A 19307-nucleotide genomic window follows, 5' to 3' on the forward strand; every position below is an offset into this window, starting at 1 on the left:
GAGACAAGGGAAAAAATGATCCTAGAAATAGCAATGGAAGAGAAAGAGATTTGTTTGTTTCTTTGTTCCTTTGTTTCTTTGTGTGTGTTTTTTTGCTTCTTTGCTTCTTTGCTTTCATTTAAATGGATTTCTAGGCTGTTTTGTGGATTCAGGGCAGCTTACAACATAAATCAAATACAAATAGAAAATATGAGAAACCCAATATAATCTAAAAAAACAATCTAAAACCTAATCTAGCATCCCACACAATACAAAAACCCTAGAACGGCATTCATTCATAATCATTAGTTTACACTGTTGGCTAGAGCATGAGGCAGATATGTGTTTTGAGGGTCTTAGGAAAGGCCAGGAGGGTGGTGGTGGTGTGAATCTCTGGGGGGAGCTGATTCCAAACAGCTAAAGACACCACAAAATAAGGCCCTTCCCCTGGCTGACGGGACCCAGAGAAGGCCAACGCTGTGGACTCTGGGATATGTGAGACAGTATGGGGTCCTGTAAGTAATCTGGTCCTAAGCCATGTAGAGCTTTATAGGTAATAACAAGCATTTAAAATTGTGTCTGGAGACCAATCGGTAGCCAATGTAGCTCGCGGAGTGCTGGTGAAACATGGCTATGCCTCAGTAGGCCCATGACTGCTTGTGCAGCTGCGTTTTGGACTAACTGCAGTCTCCAAGTGGTCTTTAAAGGTAGCCCCATGTAGAGAGCATTGCAGTAATTGAGCTGCAAGTTGATGAGGCTGTGAGTGATTTGAGAAGAGACTCCCTGTCCAAATAGGGCCACAACAGGTGCACCAGGCAGACCTGCAGAAAGGCCCCCCTCGCCACAGCTGAAAGATGTTGTTTCCAAGTTGTGGATCCTCTCTGAGAGGGATACAGATGCCCTGAGGGTAATGGACAGACAGACAGTACTGTCCCTGGGAGGCAAAAACCCACAGGCACTCCATCTTGCCAGGGTTAAGCTTAAGCCTGTTAACACCCATCCAGACTCTCACAATCTTCAAGCAAAGGCACATCACCTCCACTGCTTCACTGAACCAGTATGGGGTGGAGATGTACAGCTGGGCGTCATCTGCATACTGTTGGTAACCCTCCCCATGTTGTCGAATGATCTCACCCAGCAGTTTCATGTAGATATTGAACAGCAGGGGGAAAAGAACTGACCCCTGAGGCACTCCACAGAGGAGGGGCCCGGGGGCCTACTCTGACCTCCTGCCAACACCAACTGCAACTGACCAGAGAGGTAGGAGGAAAACCTTTGTATTAATTAATTAATTCAATTTTTATGCTGTCCAACTCCCTAGGGACTCTAGGCAGCTATAGATGGGGGAGGGGGAGAAGGGAAAGATGGCCACTACCCCCACCATTGCTTTGAAGAGCTTGTTTCTGACCTGCCAAGGAACTTGACTTGCTCCCCAATGGTCTTCCAAAATGCTTGTTATTTTCCCATCCATTCCCTTTCATGAAGCTCTTTGCAGCTCACTATTTTTCCAGCTGGTCTCACTGGAGTGATGCTTCCAGTTCCCTATGTGTATGTGTTCTCTGTGTGTAGTAGCAAAGTCAGGCTCCATATATAATATGTATATAACATAAATAATATGTTATATAAATTACATGATACAATTTATAAGGGGAGTGACTTTTGGTATACATGCATACCTAAACTGAAGAGCTGCCTGCTGCTGGCGCTACATTTTAGAAGTGGATCACTTCTAAAAAAGGTTAAAAGGTATGTATAATTGTATAAAGGTTCTGTTCACTGGAACAATAAAGTTCTAATCATTACAAAGGCTCCTAATTAATTGACTACCAATATTTTAAAGTGGAATATGGATAATTTGTATATCAGTACCCAGTGAAGGGATACCAAAAATTGTACTACCATACTGTGGGCGTGGCTTATGTAGGACGCCCTGCCTTTTCTTTCAACATCTTTCAGTGCAGATTCGGCATTCTGGGGTGGAGCTCAATTTTTGCTACCCCACTGCATTCTCTTCCCCATCCAGGCAGTAGCCCACCCCTGCCGTTACCATTTGTTTGGGGTCAAGCGAAAGGGAGGGTTTTGCCTTCTCCTTCTGTTCATGTACAATTGGTGGGCCACTGTGTGACACAGAATGCTGGACTCGATGGACTTTGATCTGGTTCAGCATGGCTCTTCTTATGCTCTTATGCTGCTGGTATGCTCCCGGAAGTGTGCACATGCCCCCAGCATGAGACTTTGCTTCTGCTCCTGTGCACAGTTTTCACCAATTTCTTTGCTTCCATGCATGCGTGGAAGCCAACTCCCCCCCCCAAAAATAGCTGATATCTCTCACGTGTGAGCATCGTTGTGTGAAATTTCAGTGGCTATGCATGCACAGCAGCCAAATCCCATGACGGGGTGCAAAGGGAGGCGCATTGGGAGCGCGTAGATGCGCACATATCACAATTTTTACTAATTAATTGGAGATCCCAGTCATACTAGCTGCAGCCCATTACTACATACATACGTACATACATACATACATACATACATACATACATACATACATACAGGGGTGGCTACTGCCCGGATGGGGGGGACATAGAGGGGTAGTGAAAATGGAGCTCCACCTCAGAGTACTCAATGTGCAATGAAAGTTGTTGAAAGAAAATGCAAGGCATCCTTCATAAGCCACGGCACAGTGTAGTAGTAAAAGTTTTGGTAGCCCTTCACTGCATGCATACATGCATACATGCATACATGCATACATGCATACATGCATACATGCATACATGCATACATGCATACATGCATACATGCATACATGCATACATGCATACATGCATACATGCATACATGCATGCATGCATACATACATACATACATTCTCTATATATGAAAAAAATAAAAATAAAATAATTTTGACTGATAATGAACCAAATCAGAAAAAGGCTTGAAGACTCTTTGGATTAAAACAAATAAAGTGTGGAACTATCCTGTTGTGAATTAATATCCACATATTTGTTAACATCTATTTGATTATTGGGGCCTCACTGAAGGCAATCAGAAAGAATGAAGAATAAAAAAGGGGGGATTGTTGCTGATTAACTTATACTTTGTGATTACTCAATTAGTCAATAATTAGCCAATTATTTAATGGACAATATTTTCTTGCATTTCATGATTTATTTTAGAAATCAGTTTGACTACAAAAATACCCCTGAAGTCACAGTGCCCAAACTTCACATAAATCAGCAATTCTTCCGCCTCATTATAGTCTCTTTACAATTCAGATGGGGTCTCAGTAGAATAATGAAGCATTTGGGGGAAAAGATGCAAGCCAGGAGACCAGCCCCAGAGGCCAAAATGGAGAAAATCTCCACGGCTACCATAGATTTTCCTTTGGTGCTCAGATAGGTAGGGAGGAAGCTGATCCAAACACTGCAAAAGATCAGCATGCTAAAAGTGATGAACTTGGCTTCATTAAAGCTATCAGGCAATTTCCTAGCCAGAAAGGCCACTGTGAAACAAACAAGGGCCAGGAAACCAAGGTAAGCAAGGACAGCATAAAACATCAAAGCTGAGCCTTCATTACATTCCAAGATGGCCTCTCCTACCAAGGAGTGGAAGTCCAAGTTGGGAAATGGGTGAGTAGTTCCCAGCCAGGTGGCACAAAGGATTGTTTGGACCAGGGGACAGCCTAAGACAATGGAGATGGTCAGTGGTTTTCCTAAGAGTTTCCTTGTCTTGTTCCCTGGTTTGGTAGCCAGGAAGGCCAGAATCACCATGACAGTTTTTGCCAAGACAGAGGAAACTGCTAGGGAAAAGAGAATGGCAAAGGCCGTTTGTCGGAAGAAACAGGTGAGCTTCCCAGGTCGACCAATGAAGAGGAAAGAGCAGAGGAAGCAGAGCAGGAGGGAGACCAGAAGGATGTATGTCAGATCTCGGTTGTTGGCCTTAACAATTGGTGTGTCGTGATGTTTACCGAAAATCACCAGAACAGCAATTGTGATCAGACTAAAGAAAAGAGCTAAAGAGGATAAAGCATATCCCAGGGCGTCTTCATAAGCAAGGAAGTGGAGCTTCTTGACAATACAGTGGACCTTATCCTTGTTGGGGTATTGGTCTTGCGGGCAAGGATCACATTCAGCTGCATCTGAAATCAAGAGTCTCAGTGTAAGGAGGGTCATCTGCCAGGAACATTATCTCACCCTTAGTGGTGACATGATTGTCCCCTTAATCTTATAGCCAGCCACCCCCATGGAAGTATTGGAATGAACCTTTGTGTCAGCGAACCAAATAGCATTCTGAGAAATAAATCATTTCCACGCCTGTGCTTCTCGCCGGGTACGATTTATTAACAGCCATGTCTGGATTCGACTTCAATCATTCCAACTCTGAGTCCCTTAGATTACATCTGGGTCAAAACCACATGTCACATCCCCCACCCCCACAAGTGCAGTCATGAGGACCAACCCTATGCAGGATTCCTGATTCCTTCCTGTGTTCGTTAATATGGCATTTCAGAAAGGAATGTGTGGTGGCATCTCTCTCTCACTCCCAAACTGCGTCAGGCCAACCTTTGACTTCACATAATGACTTTGGGCCTGACACTTTGTGCATCTTGGTGGATGAAGAAAGGGCAAATCTTCTTCATTATTAATGATCCAGAGATACATTTGCCAGCAACATGCTCTCTACATGGGGCTACCTTTGAAGAATGTTTGGAAACTTCAGATCATGCAGAATGCAGCTGCGAGAGCAATCATGGGCTTCTCTAAATATGCCCATGTTACTCCAACACTCCGCAGTCTGCACTGGTTGCCGATCAGTTTCCGGTCACAATTCAAAGTGTTGGTTATGACCTATAAAGCCCTACATGGCATCAGACCAGAATATCTCCGGGACCACCTTCTGCCGCACGAATCCCAGCGACTGGTTAGGTCCCACAGAGTTGGCCTTCTCTGGATCCTGTCGACTAAACAATGTCGTCTGGCGGGACCCAGGGGAAGAGCCTTCTCTGTGGTGGCTTCAACCCTCTGGAACCAGCTCCCCCCAGAGATTAGGATTGCCCCCACCCTCCTTGCCTTTCGGAAACTCCTTAAAACCCACCTCTGCCGTCAGGCATGGGGGAATTGAAACATCTCCCCCTTGCCCATGTAGTTTCTGTGTATGATTCGACTGTGTGCTTGTTTTTTATATATTGGGGTTTCTTTTGGATTTTTTTAACCTAAAACTGTAATTTAGATTGCTAAATATTCGATTTGTTACTATGTATTGTTTTTTACCATTGTTGTGAGCCACCCGGAGTCTATGGAGAGGGGCGGCATATAAATCCAATACATCTAATCTAATCTAATTTAATCTTCTGGTCTGGTCAGTTTGTGCTGGAAAAAAGGCACTTTTCATTCACTTGGAATTTCCATGATTACTGTAACTTTCAATGTCAGAGTGATGCTTTTTCCCACTTCATACTGAAACTAAAAAAAGGTTGACATATCTTTCAGCCAGAAATTAGTTACAAGAAAAGGGATATAGAATTGTGCTTCAAGTATTTTGAAAAGTGAAGGAAGTGATTTGCAGGGAAAATCCACACATTGTACCCTGATAGGAGCATAACAAATTCAAAGAACAATTTTAAAAAGTCAATATTTTGATTTACGGAATGGTTCACTGATCCTGGAAGATCTATATTTGATGTCTGCTCTACCTGTCAGATCAGAAATCGTTCCTTCTGGACAAGGGGCACATTGGTAGCAGCAAACCTGCTTGCCTTCTGGGACATTTCTCCTCTCTCCTGCTTGGCATCTCTTCAAGCTACACCTGGCAAAGGGCATTTTCTAAAAGAGAAAAGAAAAATATTTGAGATTGTTAGTACATTGTACGTAACCTACTTGGGTGTTGCCATACAGTAAATAGCAATGTTAGTTTGTAAAATATAAAGACTGTACCTTTAAGGAAATATTGCTGGTTGGCCATAAGGGGGCACCAACATTGTTCCCTTTGGGGGGAGTTCAATTCAATTCAATTTATTAGATTTGTATGCCGCCCCTCTCCGAAGACTTGTTAGAGATATATTTTGCCTGTGAGCTGCATTTTTGCTGTGTGCGTGGTTTGTAAACTATTAGAGTATTATATTGTGATTCCATATATTTGTAAATATTAATATTGTTGCACATTGATACTGGGGTGAGGTATCATCAATACGCTGATGATACTCAGCTATACATCTCCACCCCATGTCCAGTCAACAAAGCAGTGGAAGTGATGTGCCGGTGCCTGGAGGCTATTGGGGCCTGGATGGGTGTCAACAAATTCAAACTGAACCCAGACAAGACGGAGTGGCTGTGGGTCTTGCCTCCCAAGGGCAATTCCATCTGTTCATCCATTATCCTGGGGGGGGAACTACTGACCCCCTCAGAGAGGGTCGCCAACTTGGGCGTCCTCCTCGATCCACAGCTGACATTGGAACATCACCTTTCAGCTGTGGCGAGGAGGGCATTTGCCCAGGTTCGCCTGGTGCACCAGTTGCTGCCCTATTTGGACAGGGAGTCATTGCTCACAGTCACTCATGCCCTCATCACCTCGAGGTTCAATTACTGCAATGCTCTCTACATGGGGCTACCTTTGAAAAGTGTTCAGAAACTTCAGAATGCGGCCGCGAGAGCCATCGTGGGGCTTCCTAGATTTGCCCATGTTTCTGCAACACTCCGTGGCCTGCACTGGCTGTCGATCGGTTTCCGGTCACAATTCAAAGTGTTGGTAATGACCTTTAAAGCCCTATATGGCATTGGGCCAGAATACATCCGGAACCGCCTTCTACTGCACGAATCCCAGCGACCAATAAGGTCCCACAGAGTTGGCCTTCTCCGGGTCCCCTCGACCAAACAATGTCATTTGGCGGGCCCCAGGGGAAGAGCCTTCTCTGTGGTGGCCCTGGCCTTCTGGAATCAACTCCCCCAGAGATTAGAACGGCCCCCACCCTCCTTGTCTTTCGCAAATTACTCAAGACCCACCTTTATCACCAGGCATGGGGGAGTTAAGATATTCCTTCCCCCTAGGCCATTACAAGTTATGCATGGTATGTTTGTGTGTCTGTTTGGTTTTTATAATAAGGGTTTTTAGTTGTTTTATTAATTGGATTGTTACATGTTGTTTTTATCATTGTTGTTAGCCACCCCGAGTCTGCGGAGAGGGGCGGCATACAAATCCAATAAATAATAATAATAATAATAATAATAATAATAATAATAATAATAATAATAATAATAGGTCTGAGTCATTGTTTGGCTAACCCACATTACCTACACCAACAATAACTGTGCTTAATGTGTGTTGAAGGTTTTGTACCGAGACATACTAACAGAGATGCCTAGAGCAATTTACAAATCCATTTCTTCCTTTCCACGTTCTGTTTCCATCTTCAGATATGATTCACCATGGTCTACCAGAAACCAAGTTCCTATGATCTTCAGTTCAGTGGAATTCTCGGCCCCCAGTGAATACTGGAGATTGGAGCACAGATTTTGGTATGCAAAGAAAGACTCATGTGATTGAGCTACAGCTTTTATGAAAAAATAAAACATATCAATCCAACTGGACAGTGTGAAGAAAACAAGAATTAATGTGTGTTAGAAAAGAAGAAATATAGAAGAAATTAGAGGTAATTGTGGCAACCATGAAAAAAATAGTTCACAATATGATTTAATGATGTTTCTGGGGCATATAACTTTTTTAAAATTAATACAGTACAATATTATAATTTTTATTGAGGATAGGAACAGTAGGATGGCTGGGAATAAACTTGAGTTTACCAATTATGAATATCTATGGTTACATCTTCCATCACCTGTTCATAATAATAGGTATGACTGTATCACATTCTCCATCTGTCTTGAAATGTTTAACAATCAGTGCACCATATGGCTTCTTGGAGGAAATCCCTCAAGTGCATACCATTATTATTATTATTATTATTTAAAAAGTCCTGTCTTTTGAATTGGTAAATTTACTATTTAAACAAAATAAATAATTGCAGTAAGCCTTGATTATTGGGTTTTGGGTACTTAGAAATCACTGTTGTCTGCTTTAATGGCCAGCTTGGTTACAAGATATTGACAAAATTGAACGGGTCCAAAGACGGGCTACAAGAATGGTGGAAGGTCTTAAACATAAAACGTATCAGGAAAGACTTCATGAACTCAATCTGTATAGTCTGGAGGACAGAAGGAAAAGGGGGGGCATGATCAAAAGATTTAAATATGTTAAAGGGTTAAATAAGGTTCAGGAGGGAAATGTTTTTAATAGGAAAGTGATCACAAGAACAAGGGAACACAATCTGAAGTTAGTTGGGGGAAAGATCAAAAGCAATATGAGAAAATATTATTTTACTGAAAAAGTAGTAGATCCTTGGAACAAAGTTCCAGCAGACATGGTAGATAAATCCACAGTAACTGAATTTAAACATGCCTGGGATAAATATATATCCATCCTAAGATAAAATACAGAAAATAGTATAAGGGCAGACTAGATGGACCATGAGGTCTTTTTCTGCAGTCAGTCTTTTATGTTTCTAAGAAGTTCTTCCTACTCGTGACATAAATCAGATCTCAAATGTCTTCCATGCAAATAAATTTTTCACCCAATGTCATGCTGACATGTTTCCTGATTCAATAGTTCTGTTTTTATATTAGGATGTTCTGTATCCCCAAGAAAGAGTGAATGTTCTAGCTCACCTTGGTAGGCCAGATAATTGCATCAGAGAGAATGGTGACATCCTGGCCTGGGGGAGCCCCGGGATTTATTTGCCCAACTTTCTGAAGGACAGTTGATCGATTGCGGAAGCGAGCCCAATTGAGAAGATCATAATGAGCAGATCCCAGACCTTTTCCTGAGAATGACACTTCTTCTCCAGCACTGTTGTTGAACTGGACATTCATCAAGTAAGGAAGAAGCTGAAACAAAAATGACCTCCAAAAATTGAAGTAATTGGTTGAAAGTCCAAGATAAGGCGTCTTGTCTTCTATCATTTTGCGGCTTCTCAGACACAAAATGAACAATATAGAAAACAAAGAAAGTCAGTCAAAAAGATCCAAATGCCAGTACACCAATGCCCAAAATATGAGGGATAAACAGAGTGAATGAAAGATCCGACAACATGATACAACAATATGTGTCAAAGTTCCAGGTAACATCCAAACTAAATCAGAGTCTGTGTCAAAGTACAGTGGTACCTCATGATACGAACCCCTCTTGATACGAACCCGGGGTTTGGAAATGTTTTGCCTCTTCTTATGAACTTTTTTCAGCTTACGAACCCACTGCAGATCAGAAAATGGCGCTCCACTGGGCGCCACCGCCTGGCTGTCACCTTTTAAAACAGCCGGGGGGCTTCTTGGCATTCTCCCAAACCCGAACCCAAATTTTTCGGGTTCAGGGAGGCCACTGAGAAGCGCCGCTGCCCGGCTGTCACCTTCTGAAAAGCCGGGGGGGGGGGCTTCTCTGCGTTCTCCCAAACGCCGAACCTGGAAGTTCGGGTTCGGGTTTCAGAGGCTGCCGAGAAGCGCCCGGCTGTTTCAGAAGGTTACAGTCGGGTGACACCACCCGGTGGAGCGCCATTTTTGCAATCGGCGGCGGCATTTTCGGCCGATCTGGAAGCTGGAAAGGAGGTGGGGAATCCCAATAGAGAATTCCATGGGTGGAGCTTTGACATCACGAAGACGTCCTTCCTGAACCTACTTCCAGAACCGATTAAGTTCATAAGACGAGGTATAACTGTACTCCTCAAAGTTTCAATTTATTTCCAGAGCCATCCTGGCACCTACACTGGAAACCTGAATATGAGTTTCCCATTCTGTTGAAAGTTCACATCCCTTGTCCCCCACCCACAAATGTGACTATGAGGGAGGGGAACTTTTACCTTTACCTAAAAGTTTAAAAAAAGGAATAACATTGCCATAGGTTTGTACTTCAGGCCATCCAACCAAACAGAATAAACTTTTGCTAGATAATTAAATAAGGTACAGTGGTACATCTCTTTAAGAATTTAATTCATTCTATGACCAGCTTCTTAAGTAGAAATGTTCTTAGGTAGAAACAATTTTTACCATAGGAATCAATGTAAAAACAAATAATGCATGCAAACCCATTAGGAAAGAAATAAAAGGGTGGGAAGAGGAGGAAGAAGAGAAGGAGAACAGTTGCTGCTGAAGGAAGAAGGGAAGGGGAGGGGAATAAAAAAATCAAAAACTTTAAGAAAAAAAGAGGGACTCTGAGGCAGTGCCCAGAGAAAGGAAAACCCTGAGCCACCCCAAGTCTTTGGAGAGGGGAGGCATACAAATCTAATAAATTAAATTGAATTGAAAAATTGAAAGCACTCTATTCGTTCCGGGCTGCCCAGAGTGAAGAGAGCGTTTCTTTTCTCTGGGCGCTGGCATAGGTTTATTCCCTCTCCAAGCACCTAGAGAAAGGAAAATGCTTTGTTCACTCTGGTCTGCCAAAGCCTCCTTAAGCGCCACCAAAAGGCTCCTCTGGCAGCCCAGAAAAGCCCAAGATGGTCAGGATTAAAGGGGGAATGGCAGAGAACTGGCTGGGCCTTCGTGCCACTCTCAAATTTCCTGGGAAATTTTTCCAGGCTTGGGTTCTTAAGTTGAAAATGGTTCTTAAGAAGAGGCAAAAAATTCTTGAATACCCAGTTCTTATCTAGAAAAGGTCTTAAGTAGAGGCATTCCTAAGTAGAGGTACCACTGTAAGTTGGAAGTACATCAAAATAATAATGGTGATTGGATCCGAGATTTGATCTTGGAGGAGGAGGCCGACGGGTATCAGTACGCTGATGATACCCAGCTGTATATCTCCACCCCATGTCCAGTCTGTGAAGCAGTGGAAGGGATGTCCCAGTGCCTGGAGGCTGTTAGGGTCTGGATGGGTGTCAACAGGCTCAAACTCAACTCTGACGAGATGGAGTGGCTGTGGGTTTTGCCTCCCAAGGACAATTCCATCTGTCTGTCCATTACCCTGAGAGGGGGAGTTATTGATCCCCTCGGAGAGGGTCCGCAACTTGGGCGTCCTCCTCGATCCACAGCTAACATTAGAACATCATTTTTCAGCTGTGGTGAGGAGGGCGTTTGCCCAGGTTCGCCTGGTGCACCAGTTGTGGCCCTATTTGGACAGGGAGTCATTGCTCAAAGTCACTCATGCCCTCATCACCTTGAGGTTCAACTACTGCAAGACTCTGTACATGGGGCTACCTTTGAAGAGTGTTCGGAAACTTCAGATCATGCAGAATGCGGCCGCAAGAGCAATCATGGGCTTTCCTAGGTATGCCCATGTTTCATCAACGCAGCCTGCACTGGCTGCCTATCAATTTCAGGTCACAATTCAAAGTGTTTGTAATGACCTATAAAGCCCTACATGGCATTGGACCTGAAAACCTATGAGACCGCCTTCTGCCACATGAATCCCAGCAGCCGATTAGGTCCCACAGAGTTGGCTTTCTCCAGGTCCCGTCGACTAAATAATGTTGGTTGGCGGGGCCCAGGGGAGGAGCCTTCTCTGTGGCAGCCCCGGTTCTCTGGAATCAACTCCCTCCAGAGATCCGAACAGCCCCCACCCTCCTCACCTTCTGTAAAATGCTGAAGACTCACCTGTCACCAGACGTGGGGATGATTACCTTCCCCTTCGTTGTTTCTCTGACCTCTGCAGTATGATTAACTGGGTTGAGTGTGTACGAGTGCATAGTTGAGATTTTATGATATTGATTATTTTATATTAATGTTTTTAATTGACTTGTAAAATTTAATATTAGATTTGTAATGTATTGTACTACTGTTATGTTGTGAGCTGCCCCGAGTCTTCGGAGAGGGACGGCATACAAATCTAATAAATTATTGTTGTTGTTATTATTATTATTATTATTATTATTATTATTATTATTATTATTATTAACATCTGGGAGACAAACTCTGCAATTACCGGAAGATCAAACTCCTTCCTGGAAGACAATGTTTCTCGCCAAAGGTAGAGAACTAGAGAGTCAGCCATACTGGACTTAATTATCACACTAAGATAGATTAAATGATAAAAGGAATTGAAGTTGCAGGAACTGGAATGAGGTGACCATAAAATATATTGAAATCCTACATTACAAATCCTACAAACAAAGTCAAAAGGAGGGTATAGGAATTAAGAGAATTAAACTTAGAGAGAGTTTGAGAAGGATTCCATAGATGAGAATCCTCAAGGGGAAAACAACTCAAGAACTTGAGAAATTTTGCAAAAATGAGATTACAAAATGTGAGTTAGAATAATTCCAATGAAGAACTAAATGAACATCTGCATATCGGACATTAATACAGTTGAGAGAGTTCAGAAATATTTCACAAGAGGAGTCCTCCACTCTTCTACTCGCAATGGAATACCTTATTCCAGCAAGTTTGAAATTTTGGGCTTAGCTAGTTTAGACTAGATCTACATTGCCTTTGATCTTATCTAAATGCAGTTCTTAAAATCATCTGCCACAATGTCCTACCCATCAGTGAATACTTCAGGTTCAACCACAACAATGCACAAGGACACAATCAATTCAAACTCAATGTAAACTGCTTGAAACTCGACTGCAGAAAATACAATTTCAGCAATAGAGTGATCAGTGCCTGAAATGTACTACCTGACTCTGTAGTTTCTGCCCCAAACCCCATAAACTTTAACCTTAGACTGTCCACACTCAACCTCACCCCATTCTGTTCTGCCGGGCTCTCTGGTAGAAGCCTCCCAAGAATTCAAGGGTACAAATTTCAGACACACACAATTTTGAAAAGTTCAAAACAATGTTCTTTATCACAAAATTCAAAAGAAACAAAGCACCCTTTTTGTATTGCAAAGAGCACCCCTCCCCAAAATAATCTTGTAGGCTGTACAAGTCCCTTAATCAGTCTTGAAGTACTTAGCTAGTAGCTGTGAAGAAATGTCACAGCCCTCCTTCTTCCAATGAAGTGAAACACACACACACTTTACTCTGCTTTGGTATCAAAGACTTGAAAAATCAACAAAGTCCGGAAACAGCAAGGCACGATCCTGAAGAACTGTGATCAGATAATCTTCCACAATGGACAAGCCAACACACTGCTATTTGTATCAGCAGCCCCACTGGAGCCCCACCCAAACACAGGTGGCCTCTCTTATCTCCTGTAATATGTCCTTGATTGGTCTCTTCTATGCATAACTCTGCACCTGCATGGGTCCAAGGCTTCCTCATCCGAATCAACTGAAGATAATGGAGATTGGCTTCCTGGGCTGTGTGCCAAGCCCCCCTCTTCCAAGTCACTCCCACCTTCTTCTTCGTCCGAGGAAACTGCACTACCTGACTCTGTCGGCAATAACACAGGCCTATGACATGTTGATGTTTCCCCTGCATCCACCTCCACATTTCTTGGGGCAAGAGCTGGACCAGAGCCAACCACAACACATTCCTAAGATGTCTGCTGGGGGCATGCATAAGCACACCATTGTGCCTACTGTCCCTGTTCTATTGTCCAACTTTACCTGTACCTACTTTGCCTTTGTTTATATTTATACAAATACCTGCTATCTTGTATATGTTTTGACAAAAACAAATAAACAAATAAACAAATAAACAAATAAACAAATAAACAAATAAACAAATAAACAAATAAACAAATAAACAAATAAACAAATAAACAAATAAACAAATAAACAAATAAACAAATAAACAAATAAACAAATAAACAAATAAACAAATAAACAAATAAACAAATAAACAAATAAACAAATAAACAAATAAACAAATAAACAAATAAACAAATAAACAAATAAACAAATAAACAAATAAACAAATAAACAAATAAACAAATAAACAAATAAACAAATAAACAAATAAACAAATAAACAAATAAACAAATAAACAAATAAACAAATAAACAAATAAACAAATAAACAAATAAACAAATAAACAAATAAACAAATAAACAAATAAACAAATAAACAAATAAACAAATAAACAAATAAACAAATAAACAAATAAACAAATAAACAAATAAACAAATAAACAAATAAACAAATAAACAAATAAACAAATAAACAAATAAACAAATAAACAAATAAACAAATAAACAAATAAACAAATAAACAAATAAACAAATAAAGAGACCTCAAAAGAAATTAGCATGGCTGCACAATGAATTCTGATAAACTGAAAGACCAAAAGTCGAGGGGCACATATTTAAGGGAGAATAGCAGCAAATAGCCCAAACCTGCAAAGATTAATTGGACAAGTTAAGGCTCAAAATGGAAAAAAGACATGAGGAAAAAGTTAAACAAAAAAACCCCCAACCTGTAAAAACAAGTTAACAGTTAATAATAATAATTAACTGTTTACTTGTTAAGAAAACAATTGGTCCATTAATGGGAGAAAATGACGAGAAAGAAGACTGTCGCAAGGCTGCTTAATTTATTTTTTATTTTTTGCATCAAAAGGAAAAACAGTCCAAACTATTAAAAATAGTAACAGAAATTACCTGCCATGACTGAATGTTTGAGATGCTTTTTCCAAGCCTCATCATAGCTGGCCTCACTTGTGATCCATACATTAAATGTAGCGCATGTGCCACAGCATAAATGGCATTGTAGACATTGTAACTTTCACCTGTCATGCTTGTTTCAAACACATAAGGTGGTAGATTGCGTAAACCCTCTTTTCCTGTACAGTATTTTCGAAAAGAGTGGCCCGGTTTGCGGAACTTACAGCCAAAGACCCGTTCCCACCACAATGGGAGAATCCTATCCCCTTGTGGGTTCAAAGGATCTAAAGACAGGAGGAAATGGCTGAATAGTGAGATATCACCAGTGTGATCCCTAAGATGCAGAGATCCACGTAAGTGCCTTAAGGCTTTCCTTTTATATAGAAGATGGGTTGTATGTGGTTTCCAATATGAAGTTAAGATCCAAACTTTAGGACATGGACTTTTACCAAATGATTTAATGTTCAGAGCCGAAAGAAATGTTAGAACAATGTCAGGTTCTGCAAAGGAAAGAATAACTTCAACATTAGCCCATATTTCCGAATGTGAAGTGAATTTGAACACGTCCCCATCAGAAAAATCCTCTTTCACCATTTGAGTGAAGGCCAGGCAGATCTCCTTCTCCATCAGCATTGGCCTCAGGGTTGAGATGAATTCTTCTCCCCTCTCACTTTCAGAGGCAATAAACCCAACCCAGTTCCACTGGAAATAAAGGAGCAACCAGACTAAACCCACAAATTGAGGAAAATCCTTGGGATTGATCCGGAAGGAGGAAGGATAAACTCTTCGGTCTCCCTGAATGTATTCAAAGCCAATACTAAGCTGTGGGAAAAAATGAAAATATTCTTTAAAAGACAAATGTAAAAATTGATGGTGATTTTAAGGATTCCCATTCTGCAGTTTATGGACTCCATCAGTCAAGCTGAGTCATTTTGAGAAAATGCAAAAAAACATCTACACTTCTGTCATTAGGAAGGAATTTATCTTACCAAGTATAGACATGTGACATTATGTATCACCTAGAAGTTATATAAAACATATTTTGACCCATAAAATATAAAAAATGAATCCAACTGTAGCATCAGTTCACTATGTCATATGTTATTGATGTCCCCCTTCTCTTTTGGTGTCATTTTGGACTTCTGTGTGTAGTTCTGTAGTTTGTCTATTCCATAGTGTTTCTAAAGGAGCCCCCTTACCTGTGGGACCTTGAAGATACTGAAGATGGAGGCCATCAGCATTGAAAATTGGGACTGGTCACCTCCAATGGCAGAGAAGAGAGTGTGCTGCTGATCACATTTATAACCTGGAACCATTTGGTCACGGGTGGAGAGCAGAATGAGACTGATGAAAGAAACCCTTCTCTTCCAATTGGCATTGTCATACATGTTGAAGCCAAGAGTGATGTTGGGGAGGAGAACCAGATCCTTGTTGATCTCTGTCACTGCAAATACCAGGGCCATGAACTGCTGGTAGTTGTTGGGTGTGGGTCTACAGTGAAAGAAACATTGTGAAATATTGCCACAAAGCTTGTGAGGGTTGGTGAAGTTTGGCTTGTGTTATTTCTTTGTGGCGTTTTCTTTGGAGCAGGAAGTCCCAAAAGTTAATGGGTTGGGATGGTTTTTTGGGGTTTTTTTTTTGAAGATGCTTATTGTTAATTTTTTATGGATTTTTAACAATGGAATAATGACTGCCCATATCATGGATCATTTTATATCCCTCTTTCATCCCTCCCTTCTTCTCTTTGCTTCAGTGCCTGTAATCGTACCCACTTTTTCCTCCAGCAACCTAATCAGTTTGGTTCTCTCTTGGAGCAGCTTCTTCAGATCCAAAGCAGAAGACACCAGTGGAAAATGTACCAAATATTTATTGAGGGTCATTATTCAATAAACCCTGCTGATTACAACACAGAAAATTGCATTTTGTTCAGTACCTCGCACTGGAAATATGTTGCTCTTTTCCTTGAGCCTTCTGTCATGACTTTATGTCCAAATTAACATTTTAAGTCAACTTCTTCACTAGTCTAGTAAAGTTCCTAAAGTGTTGTCACAGCTTACTCTTTAAGAGGTTTATTGTCTTCCTGATAAACAATTCTGGAAAGATTGAAAATCTAGCCTATTTAATCAGTTAACTCAAACTATTCAAGAGCCTCGGTGGCACAGGGGTTAGAATGCAGTACTGCAAGCTACTTCTACTGATCATTGTCTGCCAGCAGTTTGGCAGATCGAATCTCAGTCGGTTCAAAGTTGACTCAGCCTTCCATCTTTCCAAGGTTGGTAAAATGAGGACCCAGATCATTGGGGGAAATAGGCTTACTCTCTCTAAACATAGAAACATAGAAGTCTGATGGCAGAAAAAGACCTCATTGTCCATCTAGTCTGCCCTTATACTATTTTCTGTATTTTATCTTAGGATGGATATATGTTTATCCCAGGCATATTTAAATTCAGTTACTGTGGATTTACCAACCACGTCTGCTGGAATTTTGTTCCAAGCATCTACTACTCTTTCATTAAAATAATATTTTCTCACGTTGCTTTTGATCTTTCCCCCAACTAACTTCAGATTGTGTCCCCTTGTTCTTGTGTTCACTTTCCTATTAAAAACACTTCCCTCCTGGACCTTATTTAACCCTTTCACATATTTAAATGTTTTGATCATGTCCCCTCTTTTCCTTCTGTCATCCAGACTATACAGATTGAGTTCATGAAGTCTTCCCTGATATGTTTTATGCTTAAGACCTTCCACCATTCTTGTAGCCTGTTTTTGGACCTGTTCAATTTTGTCAATCTCTTTTTGTAGGTGAGGTCTCCAGAACTGAACACTGTATTCCAAATGTGGTCTCACCAGCACTCTATATAGCGGGATCATAATCTCCCTCTTCCTGCTTGCTATACCTCTAGCTATGCAGCCAAGCATCCTACTTACTTTCCCTACTGCCTGACTTCACTGTTCACCCATTTTGAGACTGTCACTTAGAGAGGGCTGCAAAGCATTGTGAAGCAGTATATGAAACTAGATGCTATTGCTATTCTCCAAAGCACCTGAGGGCAGGACAAGAAGCAATGGGTGGAAACTAATCAAGGAGAGAAATGACTTAAAACTAAGAAGAAATTTCCTGATGGAACAATTAATCAGTGGAACAGCTTGCCTCCAGAAGTTGCAAATGCTCTAACACTAGACGTTTTAAAGAAGAGATTGGATAACCAAATGTTTGAAATGATATAGGGTTTCATGAAATGATGAGTTGCTCCTGATTCAGCCCAGTTCTTAGAACTGGTAGCAGATGTGGTGGGAGGCCATCCTGCCTGGATGCTCTGCCCATCGAGGACACTCCATCCACCTGCCCAGGATTCTATTGCACAGGTAGCAACAGGTCTTAGAACCCACTAAGCAGGGGGTTGGACTAGAAGACCTCCAAGATCCCTTCCAACTCTGTTATTCCATTCTAATCAGTCTGGCTCTTTATTGAGAAAAGCACAAAGATTTGAACTATACTGGAAAGTTCAAATATTGCAAAAAGAAATATTTCTGAACAAACACAGCAAAGAGTCACATGGATATTTGTCCTCCAGCTAAAACTTACAAATACGGGAGAGAAAATGGATAGGGGTCTTTGTTAAAGTCTAAGTAAGGGTTCCAATAGTTCCCCAAATGCAGATTCCCACCAATAACAAGATCACCAGGCCTGTAATAGTATTCAGGAACCTTGTACCGTTGTGGCAACACACAAAGGGTTTGCATCCTCTTAGCAACAATTGGAGGCAGGAGCCAAAACAGCAGCAATAGCAGGAGAAGATGCAGTCCAGTCATTCTTCTTTCTAGATCAGAAATCAAGATTGTACAGGAACTGAATTGCAGGCATCACTTTAAACTTTACCCGAGTTTTAACAGGATAAACATAGCACATGCCACCCTGGTGGCTTCAGGACAATTATATCGAATATGCTTCCTCTTACCTGTGCTTGGGCTGTGATTAAAGAGAAAATGAAGGGCAGTTGAGTCTCTTCAAGTCCAGGAATTTGCTCTGTGCAAGACAAGGTGAGGTGCCCCCACCTGGAGAACTCCAAGCATATTTTTGAAGGAAGGTTTATCTTTTTCATGGCTTGAAATCCACAGGGGATACATTAAGAATTGCTGTTCTTCTGATAATTACAAGGAACAGACCTCCATTTTTTTTCTTCACCAGAAGGGGAAAAACACTTTTATCTCTCTTGTTGCTAATCCACAGAGCAGTTGAATTTTAGGGTAGTGTGAAAACTCTGGAGTTGATTAGAGTTTATTTGTTTTATTTTATTTATTTATTTATTTATTTTGTCCAATACACAATGAGGATTTTAGTGGATATTATTATTATTATTATTATTATTATTATTATTATTATTATTATTATTATTATTAATATTTATTAGATTTGTATGCCGTCCCTCTCCGCAGACTCGGGGCGGCTCACAACAGTGACAAAAAACAATATATACTGACAAATCTAATAATTAAAATCTAAGATAGCAATTATACATTTAAAAATCTAAAAGCAAGGAAACCCAATATAAAAAACATACATACAGTCATATAATGCACTAGGACATATATATATCTATATACATATACATATAGTAAAATACATGATGAAGGTTATAGAGGAGATACTCATAGTAAAATATATCTAAGAAATAATAGAAAAGAAGATATAGCAATAGAACATATCAATGAAAGAATAGAAGAAGAGATATAGGAATAGAAGAAAGGAGATATAGGAGAGCAATAGGACAGGGGACGGAAGGCACTCTAGTGCACTTGTACTCGCCCCTT

At 41.0% G+C, this 19307-nt stretch overlaps 1 protein-coding gene across 1 annotated transcript; it reads right to left on the reverse strand.

The window, feature by feature from the left end:
- Positions 1-3209: 3209 nt before the first annotated feature.
- LOC139158152 (vomeronasal type-2 receptor 26-like) lies at positions 3210-18239 on the reverse strand. Its single transcript, XM_070735572.1, has 6 exons — positions 18082-18239; positions 15695-15986; positions 14493-15317; positions 8694-8912; positions 5669-5798; positions 3210-4114 (listed from the first exon to the last, which is right to left on the reverse strand). The coding sequence occupies exons 1-6, from the start codon at positions 18237-18239 to the stop codon at positions 3210-3212; spliced, it is 2529 nt and encodes an 842-aa protein (XP_070591673.1).
- Between the last annotated feature and the right edge of the window lie 1068 nt (positions 18240-19307).

This window comes from Erythrolamprus reginae, chromosome 1 (assembly GCF_031021105.1).
Source record: "Erythrolamprus reginae isolate rEryReg1 chromosome 1, rEryReg1.hap1, whole genome shotgun sequence".
NCBI classification, from domain to species: domain Eukaryota; kingdom Metazoa; phylum Chordata; class Lepidosauria; order Squamata; family Dipsadidae; genus Erythrolamprus; species Erythrolamprus reginae.

Excerpts from the sequence above, each read along its gene's own strand:
- LOC139158152 (XM_070735572.1), bottom strand. The coding sequence starts at position 18,239 with ATGCAAACCCTTTGTGTGTTGCCACAACGGTACAAGGTTCCTGAATAC. Across the intron at positions 15,987-18,081 it reads CCATTTTCTCTCCCGTATTT|ACCCACACCCAACAACTACC; the intron begins GTAAGTTTTAGC and ends CTTTCACTGTAG. Across the intron at positions 4,115-5,668 it reads AACGATTTCTGATCTGACAG|ATGCAGCTGAATGTGATCCT; the intron begins GTAGAGCAGACA and ends TCTTGATTTCAG.